Below are 25,070 nucleotides of genomic sequence, written 5' to 3'. Positions count from 1 at the left end.
ACTAGTTTTTTTTAATTCTTCAATTATTTATACCACTATTATTTATTATTTCTACCACTGCTCTGACTGGTACAAAATGAGATTAAGAAATCAGCTTCCAAGACCAAGATTATTCCTGTCGGTGCTGCTCGACGCGGCGACTTGACGTTACTTTTTTGAGTCGCGGGAAATTCGAAATCACATTCAAAATGGGGTCACGTGACCAGATTTACCGCTGCAAACGAGCGACTGCATGTGGCCGCACCTTAAAAGTGTCAGAATTGATCGAATGAAATGAATGAAAAATTTAACGATGTTGCCAGCCTAGGAAGACTTCAGTCACAGTTTTAAGCGCTGTTTTTATTAGAATTAAGTGTCAAATCAAATTGGTTGACGTCAACAATTAAAAATATTTAGACACATTGTCAATGGCGCGTGCGGAGTCGAGATTAAGAAATCAGCTTCCAAGACCAAGATTATTCTGTCGCTGCTGCTCGACGCGGCGACTTGACGTTACTTTTTTGAGTCGCGGGAAATTCGAAATCACATTCAAAATGGGGTCACGTGACTAGATTTACCGCTGCAAACGAGCGACTGCATGTGGCCGCACCTTAAAAGTGTCAGAATTGATCGAATGAAATGAATGAAAAGATGTTGCCAGCCTAGGAAGACTTCAGTCACAGTTTTAAGCGCTGTATTTAGACACATCTTTGAGACAGACAGAACAGATTATTTAGTCTATGGCGTAAGCTTCTTTCTCGAAGGGAGTGTTGTGATATGCGCTCCGAATGATTTTATAAGTTTAATAGGTTTTTAAAAGGAGCTTTGCCTTCTATTCTGGTAAGTTAATCTCATTGTTTATATAGAAATATTATTACCACAGTGGTATTTTAAGTTACCCTTTCAATGCATTATGTATGGCACACGTTTGCACAATCGATATACTAATGACATTTGGGACAAACGAAGTTATCAGCAAAGTACTTTGTACATTTTGCAAGTTTATGTCCTATAATTAAATTAAAAAGACGCAGAGATTTAAACTGGACCATGCGTAGGATTTCTGTGAAGTTTACTAAACATTTCTCGGCTCGATAAGTGGTCACGATGATTTTGCAGCGCAAAACCATGACGAATGAACTTTACATGTTATTTCTTAAAACCTGTTTTGTGAAAGACATTTAACGTTACATAGAATCTGAATTGATAGTTTCAATCTCGCGAATGACCTCTATTGTTAAAAGTTGCCTGTATTATTAAAGAAAGAAAGAAAGAAAGAAAGAAAAATATTTATTAAAAATATTTATTAGGTACTTATTCATCTTATTGACTAAATATTTACATGTGGCAAGAAGTAAATCTGTACCCTATGCTATATGCAGGTTGAAATCTAAAAGTTTAGTTATTAATCATTTTCTAATGACATTATTCTTTTCAGATTTTGTAGCAGAAGGAAAAATGCTTCGCTTTCTCAGCCGCAGAGGGCGCTCATCAAGCCAGACCAAAAACAAACAAGGTCAGAAAACCCCAACAAACAAAAACTTGATACAATGTAAGGTTATGCTTCTGGATGATACAGATCTATCCATTAATTTATCAAAAAAAGCCAGTGCTGTAGACCTGTATGAGCAGGTATTTTATTCTCTGGATTTAATAGAAAAAGACTACTTTGGACTACAATTTACAGATACAAATAATGTGAAACATTGGTTGGACCCCACTAAAACTATAAAGAAACAAGTTAAAATAGGTCCACCTTATACTTTAAGACTCAAAGTTAAGTTCTATTCTTCTGAGCCTAATAATTTAAGAGAAGAACTAACTAGGTATCAATTCTTTTTACAATTGAAGAAGGATATTCTAGAGAGTAAACTTGAGTGCCCTCATTCCACTGCTGTGGAGCTGGCAGCACTTGCTCTGCAGTCAGAGCTGGGAGACTTCGATGAAGGCCTGCACACTCCTGCTACAGTGTCTGAATTCAGGTTTGTTCCAAGCCAAACAGAAGAGATGGAAATTGAGATATTAGAAGAGTATAAAAAATGCAAGGGCCTAACTCCAGCCCAAGCTGAAGTAAACTATCTAAACAAAGCCAAGTGGTTGGAGATGTATGGGGTGGATATGCATATAGTCCTGGGGAAAGACAGTTGTGAGTATCATTTGGGTTTAACACCTACAGGGATTCTCGTCTTTGAGGGCCCACAAAAAATAGGTCTGTTTTTCTGGCCTAAGATAAGTAAACTAGATTTTAAGAAAAAGAAATTAACATTGGTTGTGGTTGAAGATGATGACCAAGGTCGAGAACAAGAGCATACCTTTGTATTTCGCTTACACAATGAAAAAGCTTGCAAACACTTGTGGAAATGTGCAGTAGAGCACCATACTTTCTTCCGTTTAAGGGCACCTGTTAAAGGTCCATCAGCCAGGCAAAATTTCTTCAGAATGGGATCTCGATTCCAGTATTCGGGGAAAACAGAATATCAAACAACCCAGCAAAATCGCGCTCGTCGTACTGTACAGTTTGAAAGGCGCCCAAGCCAACGATTTGCTCGACGACAAAGCCATGTTCTTCGTGAAAGAGAGAAGCAAACCACTGTTAAACAAGAAAACCCTGCGTCAACTGAAGCAGGTGATGAAGTACCTAGCACATCAACTGAGCCTGCAAGTCTTATCCAAGATTCTAGTCTTGATACGCTGTCGAGGAAAAACAGTGGAAAATCTCAAAGATCTTCAATTATTGATGGAGATTTGAAATTGGCTGAAGTTGGGGAATCAGCAAAGAATCTCATGGACGAGGAAACACCAAAAGAAGTTTTGGTTTCTAAAGAGGATTCTATAAGCAATAAAATATTATTCAAGATGGATAAACCTACTGTGGAGGAAAAGAAAAACAATCTTACGAATTTAGTTATAAATAAACCTACATGCAATTGTTCACCCGTATCAGAATCTAATCCGTTAAATGATTTGTTGATGAGCTTGGTGAAGGAAAAGTTAAACAATGATGACTCTAAAAATGAAGCAAAAAGAGATCAGTTGGATTCAGCAGGCGACAAAGAGTTTAATAACCAGGCCAAATGCTATCTTTCATCAACAAAAGCTCTGCCACCGGGTCAGCTTAAGTGCAATAATATTTTGAAAGCTCGTGAAAACGAAGTGAAAATTGTAAATGAGACAACTAATATAAATCTGTCTGTGCAATCTACACCGTCCCCAAAAATTCTGAATGAGCCACTTATACAGCCACATTCTTCGAATCAAAATAATTCACAGTATGTGTCAATAGTTGTTGTGGAGCCACCTCAGTTACAGGCTAAAGTAGCTTCCCCTAAACCAGCTGCAAGGAAGGAAGATGTAACTCCTAAGTCTCAGCCTATATCATCTTTGTCACCATGGTTGGTGACATCTGAGCCAAGTTCTCCATCAGGTATTGGGGAGAAAGAAATAACAATCATCCATCGTAAGTCTGTGATAACAACACAGCTATAAAGTAGAACTTATTGACTCCCTAGGGATGGTCTAGACTCTAAACTAGGATATAATATGTATTATGTATATATTTTTAACAATAGTTATTATGATTTTGTGGGAATCTATTGATTTCCGTGGTTTTAAAGATGACAAGAGTATTTTTATTATTTTTGAAAAAGTATTACTATTGTGCCTTTTATAAATTAAATACTTTAAAGTGGTATTTAAAGCTGCCTAGCCTAATGTGTGTTCACTTCTTTCAAGTGCACTTACATTATATGTATTACTTAATTAAAAGTAACCTAGGAATATCATTTTGCTTTTTAAGTTTCGAAGGAAACCCAAAGTAAGATTGAATAAATAATATACTTGGGGTCTATTTTGCAACATTTAACTTAATTTACATAATTTGCTTATCAAGCAATATTTACTTAAATCAACTTTCAAAATTTACTGAAGACTGAGTGATTGTACGAATTGTAATGGCAAAAATCATTCCTTAATGTAGCTACTTAATATTTCTAGTGTAATATCGTGATAATATTGTAATGGAACCGTCCCGTCTAATTATGTACTTACTAAAATATATTTTATATTTTGAGTTTAACTAAAATAGTATTTAGTACAATTTTTGTCAGTATTAAAAAAGACGTCAAATTTCAAAATAGGGTGCCATAGCATGGTTAATTTATCACCTATGCAATTTGCATTCTTATAGTATCAGTATAATGTAATTAAGAATCCAATGGTTATAGTAATCCTTTAAATAGGCCTTAAAAATGAAGTAGGTATATTTGAGTCTGTGTAGGATCGCCCTTGCGGCTCCCTACTTTTCGACAGCCATCACATTCATAAATCATACATATCAGTTTCCATATTATTAAGAAGAGGAATCATTTATAACATAAAAGTATGATTATGTTATGTTATTATAGCATTAGTAGTAGCTTTGCTTTGGCAGACAGAAAGAGGCGTGATCATGATCATATCATAATATATCTCGTTAATATGGACGCCAATGGTTTTAGCGGCGGTTCAGCACCCGCGAAATAAACCTACTGATTACAGGAAGGATTTAATTCGATACAATTTGACAGTGGTATCTTTAATAATACGGGTGCTGTGTTTTGTTTTGTCAATTAAGTAAAATGATGCGTGAAAAATACAAATTACTATTCATTCCAATGCCAACTATGCATTAGTATTTTTGTATCAAGGTGCTTGGGAACAATTATTATCTAATTTTAAGTTAGCCACATCTATTTTAAGTGAAATATAGTTATGTATCAAATTAATATTTTAAAAACATAATCTGAATTTAATACTCTATTTCTGTCCTAGATTTAAGTTTTTACTGATATATTATCGTTATTATTAATCCAATAATAAATGTATTAACTGTCGTTTGAATTATAATTATTATAAATCATAATCAAATCATTTTACATGCAGGACAAATATAATTTGATCATTCTATAAAACTGCATTTTATTACTTTACAACTTTGAAAGTTTTGACGCGGTGTAAAGGCTAAAATACTTATTAAAAAATAGGCCAAGAGCGTTTCAGACGCGCCCAAGATAGGGTTCCGTAGCCATTACGAAAAAATCAAGTAGTTAGGTAATGTTTTTCTAAGGATTTTGTACTGTGTACGGAATCTTCCAAGTTTAGGTATATTTTATACCTCAGGCTGCTATTTACTCTTAAACTACTAATAATTCTCAGCCAGTCTTAGCCGTTATAATTTTTCTTGTAAATTTGATATACCTACCTACTTATTACCATCCTGATTTTTTTTCAAAATTTTCCACCCAACACTAGATTTTAGAGGGGGGGACGCTCGATTTTAATGAAAATTTGTACTTTAAAGTTAAATATTTCGCAAACAGATCACTGAATCGAAAAATCGTCTTGGAAACCCCCCAATGGTTTTAAAATACCTATCCAACGATGCACACTTTAGAGTTAGCCGAGAAAAAAAACCCTTACTTTACGTCTATGGGAGGTACTTACCTACCCTAAAAAATATATTTTTTTATGTGACCACTGTCGGCGTTACTGATATGTCACCTTTCTAGTACTGACGATCTCTGAGCTTAGACGCGGAGAGACAGACATTGCTGATAAACAGGGCCCAGATGGTTCGATCGCGCTAGGATGCATGCATGTTCGCTTAGGTACTGCTTAGTGTCTAAATTTTGTCTTAATGCCCCTTTATAAAACACTAAATGTGACGTTATTGACATTGTCATCAATTGACAAACATAAGGATTGCAAAATACACACTCATCTAAGTTGCAAATAATTATCCAAAATGAAGAAATCTACTGAAAAAATTTCCTCAGACTCTTCTTCGGAAGCTGAGGTTCAGTTTTCATTTAAACGTTATTTTATTAATAATCTGGACTCTTACCACGGGGAACAGATCTTGCGTGAAATGTCAAAGGTTTTAGAAAAAAATGTGGTTCCAACTAGAGATACATCGATGACTGTTGTAGCAGAAGACGCGGAGCCGTTGCCGCCGCCCCCGCCTGAGCTACCCTACGAAATTATTGGTAACTCACTCACTCACACACTTGCGTAAAAATAAAGCTAACAGTTGACTTGAGATGAGATGCCCTTGCCCTTGGGTGGCCTTTCCAAATTTACCAAATACACTGATCACCCCAAATTATCTTTAACTAAGTTGACTGTATTTAAGACCTCAAGACTTGTGTCCCTTAAATATTTGATATCGGCTCTGCCCTTGGGCTTTGATTGCCAATATTTTTATCCGTACCTACCTTTTTACTTATGCTATATCAATGCTCTTACTTATAAATTCCTGACAACATAAGGCATCGATTTAGATGGCAGGCACCGTCTTGCATTATTAATGCAATTATTTAAATAATTCATAATATGTGATATTCAAATACGGGATGTATCGGGAAACAGCTCCAGTGTATATGAATTTGTTTGTCTAATTTAGTTACCTAAACGGGCCGGCAGTCACAGATCGTCTTTAATAAATTTAAACATTTTTTTTTCATTTCTTGGGCAGGTACCGTTTCCGATCCTAAGATAAAGTCATTGGATAACGTGGCTCGAATTGTCCCGAGGACGGAGGTTTTGCCTGTCATGTTAACATGCGGAACTGTGGTCCTAGACATTAGTTACGACAGAGAGGAACTAAGAATTGCCACAGAATATTTGAAACGTAAGATATCTTAAAGCTTAGACTTCCGTATGAACTGATAGGCAAAGATATAAGAGAAGAGAAGAGGAGAGAGGAGAAGAGGTATAAGTATACTCAAAGGCAAGATTTCGATTCTCGCCAAAATGACTGTGGGGACTACACAGACTGACTGTGGGCTCCGAGGAATCATAAGTAACAAATTAGCACTAATATCGCTAAAATAGACGCTCAGAATATACAAGATAAGCGGTGCTCTTGCATCAAGCTCAGCACTCGCATTGGACGAGTGAGTGGAACGATGCGCGGTTTTGTACGCGGCGTATCTAAACACTCCGCTTCCCCATTCCCCGAATCCTCGGAGCGAGCGCGTGAATTGGCTAGCCGGTGCTGCAAATGCATATACTTACTGGGGAACTTTAGGATAACGTTAAGCATGCGATATAGCCAACGCAACGCCATAAGATACAACTACCTAAGTATATTATGTCATCTGGTCTAAACAGTTATAAAATCCTGTTATAGTCACTTTTTGATTTTGTGTGGCCTCAAACTTGTCTTTCTGTCTACATTATTGCTTACACACCACACTTCACCTACCATTTTACCTGAAAGTCAATGTTTTGAGCTTTTCCCACCGATAAACACGCGTGACGAGAACTCCACAAATTTGCACGAGTTAGGTAAGTACCTACCCATTAAAGGTAATTAACGTTTCTGAGGTTAGTTCTATGAATCGTGTCACTTTTTAAGAGGTAGGAGTCATTGTTAATATTAGTTGGAAAGGAAAACACGGTATTAAGCAAACAAACTATAAAGTTCACTCATGTAAGTGAGTCCTACCTACGTAACAATTGCCACCGATTGTTTTAACATTAACAACCCACTCTGAAGATAAGTATACAACTACCTAAATGATCCAAAACCCTTTTACCTTTCTCCTCCGCTACCACACGTGCACGACAGCAAGTAACTATGTAGGTATAGCTCTAACATACAGCTGGACTAGGCAAAAAGGTTGTGGTTCATGAATTATGGACCTTGGCAATAAAAGGCGTAAATAAATCAATTAAGTAATTAGATCAAGATTATATTTTATGGGTAAGTATACCTACACTACCTCTACACTACTGTTATTTATATGATTGATCATAACAAATTTTTGTTAAAACAACAAACTTTTTTGCTGATTGTCCTTGCCTTGTTATCCAAACTACATTTCCGTAAGTACCAAACAAGTTGGTGCCATTAACCATTGAGAAGACGACAAGACGATCCTAGCCGGGTAGGTAGGTACTCTCCCATCCTTTAGAACTAGCAAAAGCTTAATCTAACTAATATTATAAACGCGAAAGTTTGTATGGATGGATGGTTGGATGTTTGTTACTCTTTCACGCAAAAAGTACTGAACGGATTTGCATGAAATTTGGCATACGGGTAATATATACCCTGGATTAACATATAGGCTACTTTTTATCCCGAAATAATGTATGGTTCCTGTGGGATCAAAAAAGCCGCGGGCAAAAGCTAGTAGATTTTATAATTCTTACAGTTTTAAAAGATTTACTGGAAAAGCAACATGTAGCAGCTTCAGCGCCGTCCGATGCAGACGATGGAGGTGCTGGGGAGTCCAAGAAAAGATACTTGATTCTTATTTCGACGGTCATGACGTGGGCCGATACTAAACCATTGGATCCGGTATTCATAAAAATCAACTAAGTAGTTTAGAAAAAGAAAAGTGATGGATAAATAATGCACTTTTATTGTAAAGTTTGTTCTGCGTCCTATACACAGTACAACAAACTTTACAGTCGAATAAGGTACATAGAGTACGTACCTACTTTATTTAAACTAAAAAAAAACTATTTATTTAATATCGTCGCCTGATTGCATCTATTGCGTACTGTGATTTGGTTACAATTTTTATCCAGGATAATCCAGATATGCCTTTCATCGAAGCCGATTTTCGTAAAAGGAAACCGCATCCGAACTACAAACTACATTATAACGCCGAAAGTGAAGTTGTTATCATTGCTAGAAAGTACCGAACACAGATCGGGTAAGTACCTAATTACCATCGTAGTTAACAAATCGCTTGAGTAATATTTGTCTATTGTTCTCGTGTACGCAGTACGTACTCTGTCGTGCCGATCGGTACGCGACCATGACTCACTTCAACTCTTATCTAAGCAGTACCATATGCCATGCTTTCAACTCGCCATGTCTATTGACGTAGTTTTCATTTTAAAAGGTGGAAATGTAGAGTTCATTGGATATAACTATAATATTGGTATAAGTAGGGATTTTTGGTTTATGTTTGATTTGACAACAGACTTTGATTGAAAAACTTTGATGTGTAGGTAGGTAGGTACTGTTCGAGTGAGGTATTTGATTTTTCGACATAGAGTAGGTAAGAACGCCGGCCGTGTATTCAATCGGAATCCAACAGTCCATTCGTGTATCTAAACTTTCATTGACGTTACATGGACGTTACCAGTCAAGAATGGCCTTGTTTCTGCTATTGCCACAATCGTATAATAGGTAAACTTTGTCATTCGTGTCCTAACCTTGCCTACCTTAGCCCTAAAATTAAGCTTTCTTCACAGTGCCCTTGTAGTCTGCGCTGGTGTAACGTACAGTGGCCGTGAAGATGTTTTGTTCTTCTGGTTCCAAAAGGCTTGGGAATGTGAGCGGTTGCTACCGATCCTAGGTCGCGGAGGAAACGTTATACCGCTGATAAATGTTCTTGATCTAGCCCAGTCAGTAACTAAATAATTATACTTCCTTAAACTTAGATCTGAGGCCGTATTGTCTAACGCGCTGACGTTCACCACCTGCACTCTTTCTATCCCTGGTCTTATTCCGTGTGACAGGAAGAAGCGGTGAAAACTATTGTGAATCCAAGCGTGCTGGACAATGAGGCCTCTGTTTCTAGTTTTATTACAGATAAGCCTTATTTTTATTTTATTTTTAAGGATTATCTACAATTTGGTATCGGACTTTCCGAAGAAATTATATATCCTGGCAGTTGAACAAACAGTAACGAAGCAAAGAGAGGTCCGTCAAATGTTTTATCTTGTTTCACGTTTCATTTGTCAATGGAAATCAGTTTTTCAGTGCTGTGGGCTAGTTTCCTAAAAAAATCTAATTAGTCCGAAGTCACGAAAATTATATAAATGTAGGATAATTTTCGTGTCACAATGGAAAAAGTTAATAGTACCTAATTCTAACAACCTGCGTTAAGGTGTGCAACTTTTTGGTCTTCACCCTTATGCTTTTACCTGTTGTAATTACTTAATTTGCCCTAATTAAGTAAATGAGGAAATTTTCCCATAACATTTAGCAATTAACGTTTAATGATTCATTCTCATTTAGTAAAGTCGAATCTAGTGATTTAGTTGTTAATACTTGAAATTAGTAAATATATTGCGCCCTTTTTTCCAGTATTTTGCTAATGATGATGAATGCTTAATAAAATTCTTTATTTGGATCAGATAGTAAAACCACTCGGTCGCGCTGCCGGTACAGGAATGTTTAAATGCATACCGCCTCAAGACGCCTTTTTGATCCCGGAAATCGATGTGAGATAATCTTTACCACAACATTGCACTATTTTTAACGATAACGTAGCGATGACTCATTCTCTTTTGATAATATGCTAATTTTATGCAAACTCGAAAATTTTACTATACGATTTTTGTATCGTGTCCTTCTCTATCTGGACAATGACAGAAATCCCGAGTAAAAGTTTCTTCTCAGGAATGTTCTAATATCGAAAATACAAACTGAAACATAGATGCACAGAAAAACCAGAAAAAGAGACTAGCACTGGGAATCGAACCCAGGTCCTCAGCATTCCGTGCTGCGTGCTATACCGCTGCACCACCACTGGACAGGAGTACAGACACAAATTTCTCCTATGCACCACATATCTCAGCTTGTTTGCTTCTTATTTAGTCACTTAAGCAGCGAGTGATCTCTTTTTCTGGTTTTTCTGTGCATCTATGTTTTAGTTTGTATTTTCGATGTGGATTTTACGGGATGACCGTAAAAGTAACAAAATTTGGAGTTGAAATAAAAAATACAAAAAGACTCCAAAAACCAATGTTAATGTTCTAATATTGTAAATTATTTGATTAGATGAATATAAAAAAAAACACAAGAGTTAAATCGTAAACCAACGAAGTGTTAAATCGTAAACTAGTCATAGTAGTTGCAGGTGGTAGGACCTTGTGCAAGGTCCGCACGGATTGCTACCACCATCTTGCTCGCTAATCCTGCCGTGAAACAGCAGTGCTTGCACTGTTGTGTTTCGGCGTGGAGAGTAAGACAGCCGGTGAAATTACTGGCACTTGAGGTATCCCATCTTAGGTCTCTAGGTTGGCAACGCATCTGCAATACCCCTGGTGTTGCAGATGTTTATTGGCGGTGGTGATCTCTTACCATCAGGAGACCCACTTGCTCGTTTGCCATCCAATCGAACAAAAAAAAAAAACTCCGTTAATAAGTACTGTGGCCTTTGGTACGAGGCTTTATACCTAAGTATATAGGTTAGAAATACCCTGATCAACACGTTCTATTCATCTTTGTCCAGAGGATAGACTGCTCCTTTTGCTCTACTCCAGGGCTTGCGCTGAAGCAGGCATTATTGAATGTTGAAAAACTAGGTTTGATTCCCTGTGCCAGCATGTGTTGTAGTTTCGGTATCATTTATTTATAAAATTAATGCATGTTAGTTGGAAGATTTCTTAAATGCCTGTTTATATTATATATATATTATAGATGACCGGATGGCTAAGTGGTTAGAGAACCTGACTACGAAGCTTGAGGTCCCGGGTTCGAATCCCGGTCGGTGCAGATATATATTTGTATGAATAATACGAATGTTTGTTCTCGGGTCTTGGATGTTTAATATGTATTTATCTATATAAGTATGTTTATCTGTTGCATATTGTCCATAGTACAAGCTTTGCTTAGTTTGGGACTAGGTCAATTGGTGTCAAGTGTCCCATGATATTTATTTATTATTATTTATTATATAGCAAAGGATTTACGATTTGGTGACTCTCAATTTGAACATGGAGCCAACATTCATCGTGGAAACAATGGGCCTGCAATGGACTTCTGATCTACCGTTTGCAGAAAATGTACCGGCTCTTATGAAGCAATTTAAAAAGGAACGAGGACTAAAACCGTTTAAAGTAAGATTTTCTACACGATTATGGCTACGAAGCAGTAAGACCGGAGTTGCCGAAAGCTTATAATAATAACTACCTTTACCCGCGACTTCGCTCGCGTATGCATTAGATCTGGCCTGTTCTGGTAATTGAATTGAAATTCCAGGTTTTACCTACCTATGGCCAAAGTGGGAGAGTGCCTTGAGAGCAACACGTTTACCATATCGAGACATGTGTGACTATCTCCAAAATGTATTGATAGGTAGATTATTTAGCATAACGGCATAACTAGATACTTAATAGTTAACCCTATTCCAGGCACAGTGCATATTATTATACTCGTAGCGACCACATAGTACACAGATATTCGACCTTGCTATTTCCAATATGGTACAAAATCAATTGAAGTTGTTAAAAATATTATTCATTTTTATAAATTAATCCCTCTTCTTAGGTAAACAATATAAAACTATGATTAATTTTGTAGTAGCGTATCCTATAGTCAGTGAAGAATAAACAATTTCAAGTCATTGCTAATAATAATTATTATTACGTAATAGATCGTGGTGTACGGTCCTCCTATTGTGGGTAAGACTACACTGTCGAAGCAAATCTGTGAAGCTTATGGTCTAGTGTATTTATCACCAGAAACTGCAGCGCAAGACGTTATGGAAGATTTGGTAAGTGTTGACAAATTATTCTTTTTCCATGTAACAACTGGTTTCTCAGAGGGTTCTCTAAAGTTTTTACATTATAATAAGTGGGCAAAGCTTGTGTACACTAACTGCAAGATTTTGCACCCGAAGACACTTCACTCACGCTTCTCTCACTCTACGAGTTGCTAATCGAAAATGCTCGCTCAACCTACTGCCAAGATGATACACTCTATTCCGAAACTAATATTTTTGTCACTTTGTTTTTCTCATCTGCTGAAGTCATAAAGCATACATATAACTTTTGCTCAAACTATCGCTTCGCTTAAAATCATGTCATGAATCATGTCATGGTTTCGCCATATTTCTGACAAATATAATCACGGACCTTAAGTTCTCATAGCCTCAGCCTATTTGAATAGGAGTGGCGTGTAGCCCATTGGGAAGTTGGCGAGACAGCTGCCCTGCCGCATCCGACTGGAGAAGAAGAGGATCCGGCCCCGGCAGATGATGAAGAAGATGAACCGGACCAGACAGAAGCGCAGGAAGCGGCCCGACAGACACTCGCCATACTGCAGTCTGGCCGCTCACTCTCGGAAGAAGAAGTCATGGGGTAAATATGGATCTATTCCTTCATTCAAATACTTGTTATGTTTTAATGTTAAGTATATTTTGTATAGTTAGAGATATGTAAGTACCTATATTTATCGCATTATCGCTTAAAAGCTTAGCTATGCAACGGCGTCGTAAATATTTCAATGAAAAAAATCACCCCATCATGAAGGTATTTAATTGAACAACATAGATAATAATATAGCAGTAAGGGGCCATCCACAAATATTACGTCACAAATTTATCTGGGGATTGGTGATGGTGACACCAAAAAAAATAGATACCTAATTGCGATTTTCATAACAACAAGTGTGGCAAGGTGGGTTTGGGCTAGTATAAATGATAAAAATTGGTGTGACGTTATTTATGGATGTTCCCTAAGACATAACGCCTATTTTTCAGATATTTGCGTCAAAGGCTGTTATGTCGAGAATCACTCAACAGGGGTTGGGTGCTTGACGGATTTCCGACTTCTTTAGCGCAATGCGCTACTTGTAAGCTCGATTACCTATATATTTCTGCATCCCAAGCTTAAAATCTGAAACTCATTTAATCTCATCATTGATAGAGGATATTTTTCTCATGATCTCTCATTGGTACCGTTTTTGCCAGTATTCGACAAAGGTGAAGAACAAGATTCGGAGGCTGAAGAAGAAAACGAAGAGAACCAATTCGATGAAGATGTCGATTTGTACAGCGGCGTTTTGAAAAAAATGTTACCAGGTTGGAAGATTTGCAACGTTCTGTGCTGTTTATATTTGGACTATGAGTGCTAGGGTTATTGGGTTTTTATTTAAATAATCTTTGCAGATATTGTCGTTTACTTGGAAGCAACAGACGATTTTATTTGCGAGAAAGCAATGCGACAGCCCGAAAGTGATTCGCGGATGGATGAAGAAACAGTTCTTAAGCGACTAAGTGAATTCAGAGCGGGCGATTCCCGTGACATCACTCCTCTTAATTTCTTTGACGAGTTAGACATTCATCCTCTGGTGGTACCGGTGAAGGAACATTCGGATTATGAAATGAAAGGTTCATACGCTGCAGTTGCATTGCGTATGGGACGACCTTGCCGCTACGGCAAGTTGTTAGGTAAGAATTAAACTTTCAATTAAGTACTTACTGATAGATTAATGTGGTGTCGGTGTGTCGGTGTGGTGTCGGGTTAGAATTACACCTCTCCATTTCTTCCGCGGATGTCGTAAGAGGCGATTGAGGATATAGGTTGAGGTATACCGTAGGCGACAGGCTATAGCAACCTATCGCTATTGTACCGTTTTTGTCAAAATTAAAACCTAAAATCTTTGACCTAAAATTGTTAACATTGACTCCGACGCGGTAACGTTTCGTGTGCTCTGCCTACCCCATTTGGGAATACAGGCGTGATGTTTGTTGTGTGATAGATTAATAAACAGAGAAACGTAGCTACTTCACTTAAGTTGGTTATAAAATATTTTTTAAATTGTTTTTCAAGCTTTGATTGAGGCTGCCGAGAAACGATGTAAAGAAGAAATGAAAGCGCAGCGTTCGAAGGAAGCTAACGCTTTGAAAGAGATTGAGAAAAAAATTAGAGAGGATCATGAGGATAAAATGGAGTATTGGGTAATGATAAATCTAGCTTTTTACGATGGAAAACCATTAAACACTATATCTGTATAAATATATTTTGTGTCGACTTCTTTGTTTTCTATGTGAAAGCAACTAAATCTTGGCCATATCAAAATATACTGAGCGGCAAAAAATCGGCCCTCAAATGTATGCAGTAATAGGTAGGTAATGTTGTATAGAGAGTGGGCCAAATTTTGAGCCGCGAGTATACTTATTCGGTTTCAGTCTGAGCTCTATGCGTTGATGCGAGAAGAGGAGGAGGCGGCGCTCGCGGCGGCTGGCGAGCCGATGCGCAACTATCTGGTTCACCACATTTTTCCAACTCTAACTCCCGCGCTACTAGAGGTAGCGGCTGAAGATACGCAATTGATTAAAGACCAGGAAAAAATATTTTCAGGTATTTGTATTTAACAATCCTCTAAATTAGCAACAATAAATTAACAATAAATATGAAAAAAAATTTGGATGATTAACATAATTATGGCTTTTTGCACAACAAAACATGCGGATCGGAAATGCGGGAAAAACAAACTTCTCGCTTTTATTTTTTTTCCTGCTATTTGCTGTACAACTGCTTCAACTTTTTTTTTTTAATTGTCGATTAGGCCATTTTTTTGTCTTTGATTTGTTCAAGGTGGCCAAATACACGCGTCTAATCAGTCTATCAGCGGCTCAACAACTAGCAGACTGCTAGCAACGTTTATGAATCATACTTCTTGACAACCGTCTAACAAGTTAATCAGTTCTGCTAAGTAACGACCGATGAAATCTCAATAAGGTTTTTTATGAATAAGGCTGTATATTGTAAAATATATTTTGTGTCGACTTCATTGTTTTCTATGTGAAACAACTAAATCTTGTCATATCAAAATATACTGAGCGAAAAGCCATACGAAATTGTGTACCGACTGAAAGCGACAAGGTACAAAAGTGGTCACTTAGTTATGACGTTGACTGTACATAGAAAGTTTGTACGTTTTTGTATATTTATAAATGAAATAGATATTACACAGGATCACAAATGCCGCGAGTCGTTTCGAGAAAAGATGGTACGGCTTGTGGTCAACTTGTCGGGCGCAGTACCGTTACTTTGTAAGTACTCCAATTTTTTCTTGTAACGACGCCTATATGTATATTTTTCTAGGCTGAATACTTGTTCAAGTTGAATCCATGCGGGAAAATGCTTGAACCTGGTTACAATCTACAAGCCGAGAGGATTTTGGGCAAAATCAAAATCCTGGACGAAGCCCTGCAAGAGCTGGACATCAAGATTGATCCCCTGGTGCCCCCAGAGGCTGACTTGGAATCTGCCGCAACGTCTAAACTAAACATGAAGAGCATGAGTGCACTATAAAATTTGTTTTGTTTAAACACGGGTAGTCTGTGATTGAATAATTTAATTATTTTGTGATGTTTGTGTCGTAATAAACATACCCATTTTTTTAAATTGTTAGATTGAATCTCAAATAATAACCACTTTTTAAAGCCATGTAATTTTCTTATGTAGGTAGCTGGACTATGGAATAACACACAGGCTAATTTTTATCCGATATTCCCGGATAAATATTGCCGTTATCAATTAGGTCATCGCGCCCTTTAGGCACCCTTAAATTTATGCAGGAAGGTAGGTATTGTAATTTGGAATGGTGTCGTGTTTTGTACAGTAGGTATCATTTAATTGTGTTTCTCTATTAATTGTCCAAGTTCAACCACTCATTCAATATACATGTGTAACATTCGAAGCATAAACCGTCGTGTCACGCAATCAGTGGTCGATAAAATAGATTATATCTCATCTTGCGTGATTCATTTCAGTACGTTTATACCTTTCTGTTGACAATGTAGTCGTTATTGTGGAAAGAAACACGTAGTCAATACTAAATATTTTTCAATAGAAATGTAAATAATGAAGGTGTATCCTGATGAAAGTATACGAAATGGGTTAAAGAACGATAAGAAATATCCTCAGGATGCCGGCGGCATATCCCTGCTCGCTACCAGTCTACGTCATCAAACAACGGAATTTTTGTATGTAGCTATGTTACATGGAATAACACTAAGTACGCTACTTTTTATCCGATATTCCCGGGTAGTTTTGAAATATTGGATGAAATAATGAAATTAAATGTACGAATCTTAAACCATTTGATTCAAAATCTGTTGTTGTTTTCTTTTTTTATATTTAGGTTTATGTGGTTCAGTTTCACCGCGGTGGGAGCAGTTACGACATGCATTATCATTGTGAGCCTGTGGGAGAAGTTTCAAACTAACCCGACAATTACAGGTAAGTTTTATTATTTTTTTAGTCATAAGTACTAGATAATTGTTCAGCGTTGTGTGTAGATAGACAAAATTAATAGGTACAATATATTCCAGGTTTGGACACCGACTTTCATAATTGGGAAGTACCTTTTCCAGCCGTGACAATATGCGATTTGAACCCCGTCGATGAAGAGTTGCTTGAGAGATACATTAACAGGTTTTTACAACAATGTTGCCACCGCCACTACACTAAAGTTAGCCACAAATTTGTCTCACGTGTTGTGTTCTACATACCTACAGCTTAGTGCACCTGGAGGTGGTGATGTCGGTGTTATTCAAATTTGTGAGGAACATTTGAACATTTATAAACCCATTTGCAAAAAATGGGCATCCAAAACTTTTCAGTACAACTATGGAAGTCAATTGAAGTTACTTACCTACTTTTTTTTGTCAAAATGAGTAATTTCCTAAAAATCAAAATAAAACAAATTTAGATCAGTGTAATTATCAAACAAAAGTGTTTTTACCAAATAATTATTTTTATTTTGTTTAATGAGTAATTTAATAATTCAAGTAAACAAAATTGAGTGTTTTGTTAACATTAAAGTCAGTTTGTCCAAACTTAGAATTTAATTTGAAAATGTATAAAATGCGTTAAATTACATACATCTTGAACGTTTGTTGCAAATAGTTAAGCACAATAGGTAAGTCAACGCCAAAAAATTGTCAGCTTATTGTACCGGCTTTTTGTTATAATGTATGTATAAAAAAGCCATAAATTGTGGGGACTAAAGCGAAGGCCAAAGTGGCATGTCTATCACTTCCTGTATACTAGTAAGTTTTAGTGATAGCCAAAATGAAGTAATATTCACTGGATGCGTAAATTTTTGAGTCGGTTCGATAAAAAGTGGTAGTTTGTGCCAATTTGTGACGCAGATTACGCTCGTCTGTACTGGCAGAACTTTGTTAAGTAGCTAACTTTATTTTATTTTTACAATCTTTATTTATTATGGAACTTTGATTAAACGATAATGAACATGTCAGTTCCCAAGGGCCAAGTAGCTAACTTAAGGTTCAATAGTCGGGACCCATTCGGTAAGAATTTTTGAGCATCAAGATTAAGATGGGTCCCGACTGTTAAACTTTAAGTTAGCTACTTTACAAAGTTTTAGCCCACTAGACTTGTTTTCTTCTTTTTAGTATTTTTTAAGGCAGTCGGGTTTTCGATTTTTTAAATTTATTGTTTTATTCATACTTTTTAATATTTTTGCCAAAATGGTAGATTAAAACTATTATAACCCATTATATATTTAGAATGGGCTAATTATTAGCTTTCATTTGATACCCCATTCGATAGGTTTGAATAAAAAACATTTTTTGAAAACTTACAATTTGGCGCCAATAATCCGCCATTTTGATTTTTTAAGAATTTCATGGACCCACTGTCACTTGCGTCATCAAGACGAATCCAATGACGTATCATTTATCAAAATCGGATCAGCCGTTGAGTAGTTACGAGAGGACATAGGAATAGACATACGCGTCAAACACATAACCCTCCTTTGCAGTCGGGTAATAATAAAAAGGAGCAGTATTCCGTCTCGGCAGCGTCCTTGATATAATTACCTACGCCCGGTTCGGTACACAAACGCGTGATAGGGTTGCCTACTCTATTAACTGTCACTTTTCAGTTATGTACTTATTTGATTTGATAATGTCACATGAAATTTATAGTAGGTAAAGGATTAGGAGGATTAGGGAATTTTGGAAGAATTGGACTAAGTAGTGTTTAACTAAAATGCATTTTATGTTATTTTATAAACTACAAAACGCATTATGTTTTAAACGATTTTATTTGGCTACTACGTATATTTGTTACCTACAAATTAGCTACGGAAAAGTATTTGCGCCTCTACTAGGATGTGCGAATAGCTTTATTGTTGAATTCAAGAGTATAAAAAATTCGCATTCTGATATATAACTTCAATAGATACGTTTTTATTATATGTTAGATGAATGTAAACATCCGTTCACCGAACAATACTGTTTATATCGTTGTGAAATATTAAGGTACGTAATAAATTCGCGTGAGTCCGTAGGTACGTAACCGCGGAGCACTCGCGACTGATGGTTGCCGAGGTATGCTGAGAATTCGTGGCGCGAAAGGTAGGTATATAACTCGCGTTCCGGCCGTTTCTATGAAGACGATGTACTGCTCCTTTTTTGTACAGTGCCCTTAGTAAAATAAAATAGTCGCAGTCACACCTCGCAGGAATCTTTGAGGCGATGAACACATCGATACTTTGAGACTTTGCATTGTACCTAAGTACAAAATATTTACTTAATGAAAAAAAAAAATAGAAAAATATTCTACTTAGTCCATCGGGATTTAGAATATAAGTATTATACGTGTGTCCGTTTTTTTCTATTGTCAATCAAACAAAACATGACAAAGATGAAGAGCGTCAAAGTTCGGAACATCACGCCGTGCTAAAAAGTCTCGCACGGCGTGACGTCGCGCAAAACCTAAACTGGCTATAATTTTTATAATTTTTTATTTAATTGACAAAAGAAAATACATGTCCAATATTTTCTCGTAATATGGTTAGAATTATTTAGGACGCATATTTTTAACTTTGGTAAAGGTAAAAACAGATAAAATTTTCGAAAATTTGGCAGTGCTTTTTTAATATTCTTATTAATTTTACAGATTGTCCGTCATTCTGAAACTTTGTTCTACGACTGCGAATGGAGAGGTGATTCAGAGGAATGCTACGATTTGCTGGTCCCTGTCTTCACTGAGATGGGGTTTTGTTACGCGTTTAATTCACGACACGCCGAGGTATCTTGGCCATGGTGAGATATTTTTAAACGATTTCAATCAACTAATAATATTGTTATAGTCAGTGCAAATGGAATTGGAATTTGATTATGGCTGCCCTGTAAGTTGCCTTGCTAACTGGCCGTTTGTAAAAAATAAGTTAATCATTACGTATATATGTTTGGGATAAAAATTTAAAGTACCCAGGTACCTATCTAAAAAAATACCTACATAGGTATCGACTATTCTCAATCATAGCATAGCACGCCTAGCACGACTATATCCATGCCCATCTTAAGTTGTATTTTTTTGTTATTAATTCGTAGGCAATCTCAAACGGAAGCAGAACCTTTTGCGGAGGCTTTCATTCATGAAACTGATGCGAAATGGTCTTTCATGTTCAACTCTTATCGCAATGACACCACGCTTGATGTAAGTCTCGTTTAATTATAGCAATATTCCCTTTATCTTACCCAAGTACTTAAATATCGATGCCATTGAGAAAGTAATTAATGGAAGTACTCAATCCATTGAGGTACGGACATACCTAGATAAATTATTCATGTGGGAAACTTTGATAAAGAATCGTTATGTAGGTACCTAACTAATCACCAAATTTTATTCGCACAATGTCATCGAGCCTTTAGTTTTTATTTTATATAGTTTAGTAACGAACATAACAATATTTGGGAATGTTATAGATTTACATACACGCCACAGAAGAGATGGCTGGTTTGGAACAAAGCGCTCAGCATTCTTGGGACCGTCGCGTGGAGAAAGTTTCCTTTTCAGTGAAGCACACATACACAACTGAGGACGCAAGACAGCTGTCCATAAGGCAGCGCCGCTGTGTGTTTGCCGACGAGCAGAGCTTAGAAACGTCTCCTATTTACACATACTCCGCTTGCATGCAACAGTGCCGCATGCAAAGGAGCAGAAAGTTCTGCAAATGCGTACCGCACTTTTATCCTAAAATAAGTAAGATATTTTTCTTTTGTTAATGATAACTGAACAGCAACTGACCCTTCCCACCAAGAATCTTAAATTGTGTTTATGTAGGTAGGTACATATTTAATAAGTACAAATTGACAAAAAAGTAACTATTGAGGTTACATGTAACGCACGACAAATTGAAAAGATGTCGTGAATAGAGCTCTACCTATACTCTATCCTAACACAACTTCATCATAATATCTATAATATAACATTTCGTTTTTATTAGCAAAATGTTTGCTCAATGAATCCGGTGCGGAACGTTACTTAGGTTCTCTAGCCCATTTGAAATACCTTATCCTGATGTGTTGCAGATGGTTACAAGCACTGCACAATTGTAGAGTTGGCTTGCATAGCGGATCACGCAGCGGCCATCACTGATGTCACGTGGTGCACTTGTGAGTTGGGATGCTCTCATACAGTGTATGAGGTTGAGAAACTAACGGAAGTCGAGTGAGTGCTATGAAATTTAAGTTTTAAATTTGGGTTTAGTGTAAGAAATGTGCCGTTTTAATTCCATTTTTTGAAACTGGCGCCCAACATGGGACTATAATGAATATATTAATAGATATGTTTTATTAGCACAAGCAAAGGCCAAGGCGCGTCGTCGTTTCTGGAGACGGAATTCGTTTCGTGGCCCATGGTGCGTTACAAGCGTGAAGTGTTGTTCGGTTGGGTTGATTTACTGGGTACGTACGTGTTTCTATAATGTGTGATATTTAATCGAAATACTATTTAAAAATATATTTTTGATAAATGGTTCGACTCGATACATATTTTTGCATTTGATTGTACAAATTTTCGAATTTAATTTTCACTATGAAATGTTTTCAATTACTTTTTTTGGTGCCGGGCCCTTACCCAATGCGGGGCTCTTAGGTAGTTGCTTAATCTGGTCCTGTTCCCCATATAATTTGTACGACATTAGCTAGTGACATTACTTGTGACATCAATTAAGTGTAATTGACTACCTTTTTTATTTCAAAGTATGTAGGTAACTAGGTACTCGTAAATCGAATTTGCCTAAGAATTTATTTTTTTTCATTTGAATTGTGTCTTGGAATGATTGGCGTGCTAGGATCATCCAAAAATACAAATTCTTGTGTGGGCCAACGGATGTTCATGGGCAGGTGTATATAGTTACTTGCCACCAAATGACACGCACTTGTGTTCCGTGTTGTGTTAAAAAATAGTGTTACTTCTGGCAGTATCCTTCGGTGGGATCGCCGGTCTGTTCCTGGGTTTCTCTCTGCTCTCTGGTGTGGAGTTGATCTATTTCTTTACGCTGCGCGCGTGGTGTGCCGCGGTGCGGGACAGCGATACGCTGAAGCGGGAGCGGGCGGAGCGCCTGGAAAGGCCCAAACCACCGTACGATCTGAGTCTAGTGCCGTGGTATGTCCTATCCTACATAAGACTGATTATATCAACCTTCAACAAGTTACCTGATGTCGTTCAAAACTCGAAACAAAAGATCGGTTTTCTTTCTCATTTGTTGAGTATTTATCTAGAATTCTAGCTAAATACTCAATGTACTAGGGGAATCTTCAGGTAAACGAAGAAATAGTACATTGTGCATTAAGGGGCGTAAGAAGGGGATTACTAACGAGAGTCTATTAGAAGCCCGACGCCGGAGGCGGAGAGCTTTTAATGACTCGAGTTTGTAATCCCCTTACGGCCCGTGATATAGGTACACAATAATTTTCATCACATTGCGAGGTAAAAATGCAAAAAATTAAATTATTTTGTGTCTAAACACTTCACAGCTTGGCAAAAGAAAGGCTAAGAAAACAACTGAATAAAATAATGGCTACCGGCCAATACAGGGGACTACAACAAAATTCAAATATCGAAGTTCGTATCGTACCGTCCCTCTCATTCTGGTATTAAATAATATTTGCGTCAGCAAAACGATACGAACATCTATTTTCGAATTGCGTTTCGGTTTTTTGTAGTCGGTTAAATTTTTTATTATACATTTTTAAAACTAAGTTATAACTCCCTTGAGAAGAAAAACTATACGTAAATCGATAATTCCCACGGGAACAATTGAGGCCATTGTCCTTTAGTATACAGGCATGGAATAACATCATTGACGAGCAAGTGTGATGAAAACGAATTTTTCATTATATTTTCTCAATCATTTATCCAACTTCACACTTCGTAAAATAGAGTTACAGCCCGCGGTATATAAGCGCAGCGGTGACTACAACGCAAACTACAAAATATGGTATCTTAGGAGACTGAGTATCTAATGCATGGGGCATGAGCACGCGGCAAGCCTAAGCGCAAATTGACGTCGCATGCACAGAAATTAGGTGCCGTGGGCTATGCCTACTTACTACGTTTGTGTTACTAATTACTAATTAAATCTTGCTAGTCGATATTCGTGCACTTTCCATGGTCTTGACCTGACAGTTGGTAAGTAGAGCTCTAAGCGCGTCGGGAGAAAATCGATGTCACTATAGGTATATCGTAAATACAAACTGAGACATGGATGCACAGAAAAACCAGAAAAAGAGCGCGCTGGGAATCGAACCCAGGTCCTCAGCAATCCGTGCTGCGAGCTATAACCCCTACACCACCGCTGGACAGGAGTCTAGACACGAATTTCTCCTATGCACACATATCTCAGGTTGCTTTTTTCTACTACGCTACTTAAGCAGCAGCACTAGCGACATCTATGTTTCGCTCTCATCGAGAGATGTCACATTTTTTCGGAACTAACCGCACACTCAAACAATAGATGTCGCTACTAAGCAATCAAATTATGATTGGTTTTTGGAGTATTTTTTATTTCAACTCTAAATTTGTTGTTGTTTGTTTAACAAATTTGGAGTTGAAATAAAAAATACTCCAAAAACCAATCATAATCACTAACTATAGGTAGTTGAATTCATTTACGAAGGTACTCGTACCTAATCACATATTTACATTTTGAAATGAAACTCCTCAGCGGCACAAAATTTGGCCCACTCTCTATACAAAATTACTGCATACATTTGAGGGCCAGATTTTTTGCCGCTCAGTATATCTTGACTGACAAGATTTCGTGTAACTGATTGGTGTGTATGGAACAGGTGGAAGCAGCCGCCGGGCCCACGCAGCGGACGCCCCATAGTGGTAAAAAGCAAAGACGCGCCGCCGCAATATTCTCCACCACCTGGCTACGGCTCTTTTTTGCCTTGAATATATACTAAGCTACACAAATACTTATCTATGACACATAACAAATATATTAAGTACCTTAAATCACTAGTTTTATTGCAAAATTGCATCTCTCTTTTGAGTTTAGTCACTGCGGGTAAATTAAAGCTCTAATTAGCCCCGGAACACCTGTGATAGTGAATATTAGGCATCCTGTGTCTACTCAAAAATTTTTAGGCTCTTGATATCTCGTGCTTCACAATTAGGGGTAAGCATAACTTAGGTCCAGTAGGTATAATTCAGGCATACCTAAATAAGGTAAACGTACGAGTGCTCGTCACTGTCCCAATTGTTGGCATCTTTAATCTTATGTCATTAGCAACAGAGATGACAGGAGGGTGTCGTCTATTGGGCGTTAGCGTGTCGAGCACTCGGGCGTTTACCTTAAGTTCAAAATAACTCAGAAAATCCGTTATAGTGGCATTTCGAGTACCTAGCGGACAAATTGACAATGTAAGTAAAATAATCTTATTTTATTACGTTTAATTCTTCATCCCACAAGTTTGTAAGTCCGTTTGTTTGTTACCTCATCACCTCTAAACTGCTGAACCGATTTAGATGAAATTCGGTAAATCTACAGATGTTTTAGTGTCCCGAGGAAGGGCATCGAATAATTTTTATCCTGGAAAATTGCATAGTTCCCGCGGGATGGCGATAAACGAATACTACGCGGATGGAGTCGCAGGCAACAGGCTAGTTGTATATATACTGAGCGGCAACAAATCTGGCCCTCAAATGTATGCAGAAATAGGTAATTTTGTATGAAGAGTGGGCCAAATTTTGTGCCGCTGAGTATATTTTTTAATAATAGTCAAAGCTTAAATTCTGAAATGATTTGATAGGTAGTTACATAATATTGTATTATACATACTATGTCCGATGCTTGTTTAATGCGATATTTATTATTGCAGACCGGCATATGGCAAACGCTATCGCACCATATGGTATGACTATACTATATGGCTCAGTTTCATTGGTCGATAACTCGGTCGATATACATATACAGCGTGTGGTGACTCCGCGCAGGCGGAATAGCGACGAGTGAAACCCGAATGCAGTACTACCCGAGTACCTACCCCATATGCGGGCCATATATCGACCAATGCAAACGGTTCCCC

General features: G+C 37.3%; 3 protein-coding genes across 3 annotated transcripts; all 3 read left to right on the top strand.

The window, feature by feature from the left end:
* The first annotated feature begins 693 nt into the window (after positions 1-693).
* On the top strand, positions 694-4,850 carry yrt (erythrocyte membrane protein band 4.1-like yurt). The gene is made up of 2 exons (XM_074095282.1): positions 694-819; positions 1,418-4,850. Exon 2 carries the CDS (start codon positions 1,438-1,440, stop codon positions 3,463-3,465), a length of 2,028 nt encoding a protein of 675 aa, XP_073951383.1. The 5' UTR covers positions 694-819; positions 1,418-1,437; the 3' UTR covers positions 3,466-4,850.
* Positions 4,851-5,721: 871 nt separating this feature from the next.
* Positions 5,722-15,083, top strand: LOC141433682 (adenylate kinase 7-like). The gene is made up of 15 exons (XM_074095783.1): positions 5,722-6,002; positions 6,491-6,646; positions 8,175-8,320; positions 8,554-8,681; positions 9,229-9,381; positions 9,598-9,679; positions 10,117-10,203; positions 11,665-11,823; positions 12,360-12,479; positions 12,875-13,065; positions 13,467-13,558; positions 13,677-13,787; positions 13,875-14,156; positions 14,539-14,666; positions 14,898-15,083. The coding sequence occupies exons 1-15, from the start codon at positions 5,762-5,764 to the stop codon at positions 15,081-15,083; spliced, it is 2,262 nt and encodes a 753-aa protein (XP_073951884.1). The 5' UTR covers positions 5,722-5,761.
* Positions 15,084-16,826: 1,743 nt separating this feature from the next.
* On the top strand, positions 16,827-24,370 carry LOC141433681 (sodium channel protein Nach-like). The gene is made up of 9 exons (XM_074095782.1): positions 16,827-16,956; positions 17,049-17,238; positions 19,599-19,790; positions 20,082-20,187; positions 20,457-20,733; positions 21,063-21,201; positions 21,331-21,437; positions 21,957-22,140; positions 23,826-24,370. The coding sequence occupies exons 1-9, from the start codon at positions 16,863-16,865 to the stop codon at positions 23,932-23,934; spliced, it is 1,398 nt and encodes a 465-aa protein (XP_073951883.1). The 5' UTR covers positions 16,827-16,862; the 3' UTR covers positions 23,935-24,370.
* Positions 24,371-25,070: the final 700 nt, after the last annotated feature.

The sequence above is a fragment of the Choristoneura fumiferana genome, chromosome 12 (genome assembly GCF_025370935.1).
Source record: "Choristoneura fumiferana chromosome 12, NRCan_CFum_1, whole genome shotgun sequence".
Taxonomy (NCBI): Eukaryota; Metazoa; Arthropoda; class Insecta; order Lepidoptera; family Tortricidae; genus Choristoneura; species Choristoneura fumiferana.
This window is presented reverse-complemented; position numbering and strand designations above follow the sequence as displayed.

Bases quoted from the DNA above. Each gene is read 5' to 3' on its own strand.
- LOC141433681 (XM_074095782.1), top strand. From the start codon at position 16,863: ATGTGGTTCAGTTTCACCGCGGTGGGAGCAGTTACGACATGCATTATC. The intron at 17,239-19,598 runs GTGCACCTGGAG...CAGATAAAATTT, and splicing joins TTCTACATACCTACAGCTTA to TCGAAAATTTGGCAGTGCTT. The intron at 21,202-21,330 runs GTGAGTGCTATG...ATGTTTTATTAG, and splicing joins GAGAAACTAACGGAAGTCGA to CACAAGCAAAGGCCAAGGCG.
- yrt (XM_074095282.1), top strand. From the start codon at position 1,438: ATGCTTCGCTTTCTCAGCCGCAGAGGGCGCTCATCAAGCCAGACCAAA.
- LOC141433682 (XM_074095783.1), top strand. From the start codon at position 5,762: ATGAAGAAATCTACTGAAAAAATTTCCTCAGACTCTTCTTCGGAAGCT. The intron at 11,824-12,359 runs GTAAGATTTTCT...ATTACGTAATAG, and splicing joins GAGGACTAAAACCGTTTAAA to ATCGTGGTGTACGGTCCTCC. The intron at 13,066-13,466 runs GTAAATATGGAT...CCTATTTTTCAG, and splicing joins TCGGAAGAAGAAGTCATGGG to ATATTTGCGTCAAAGGCTGT.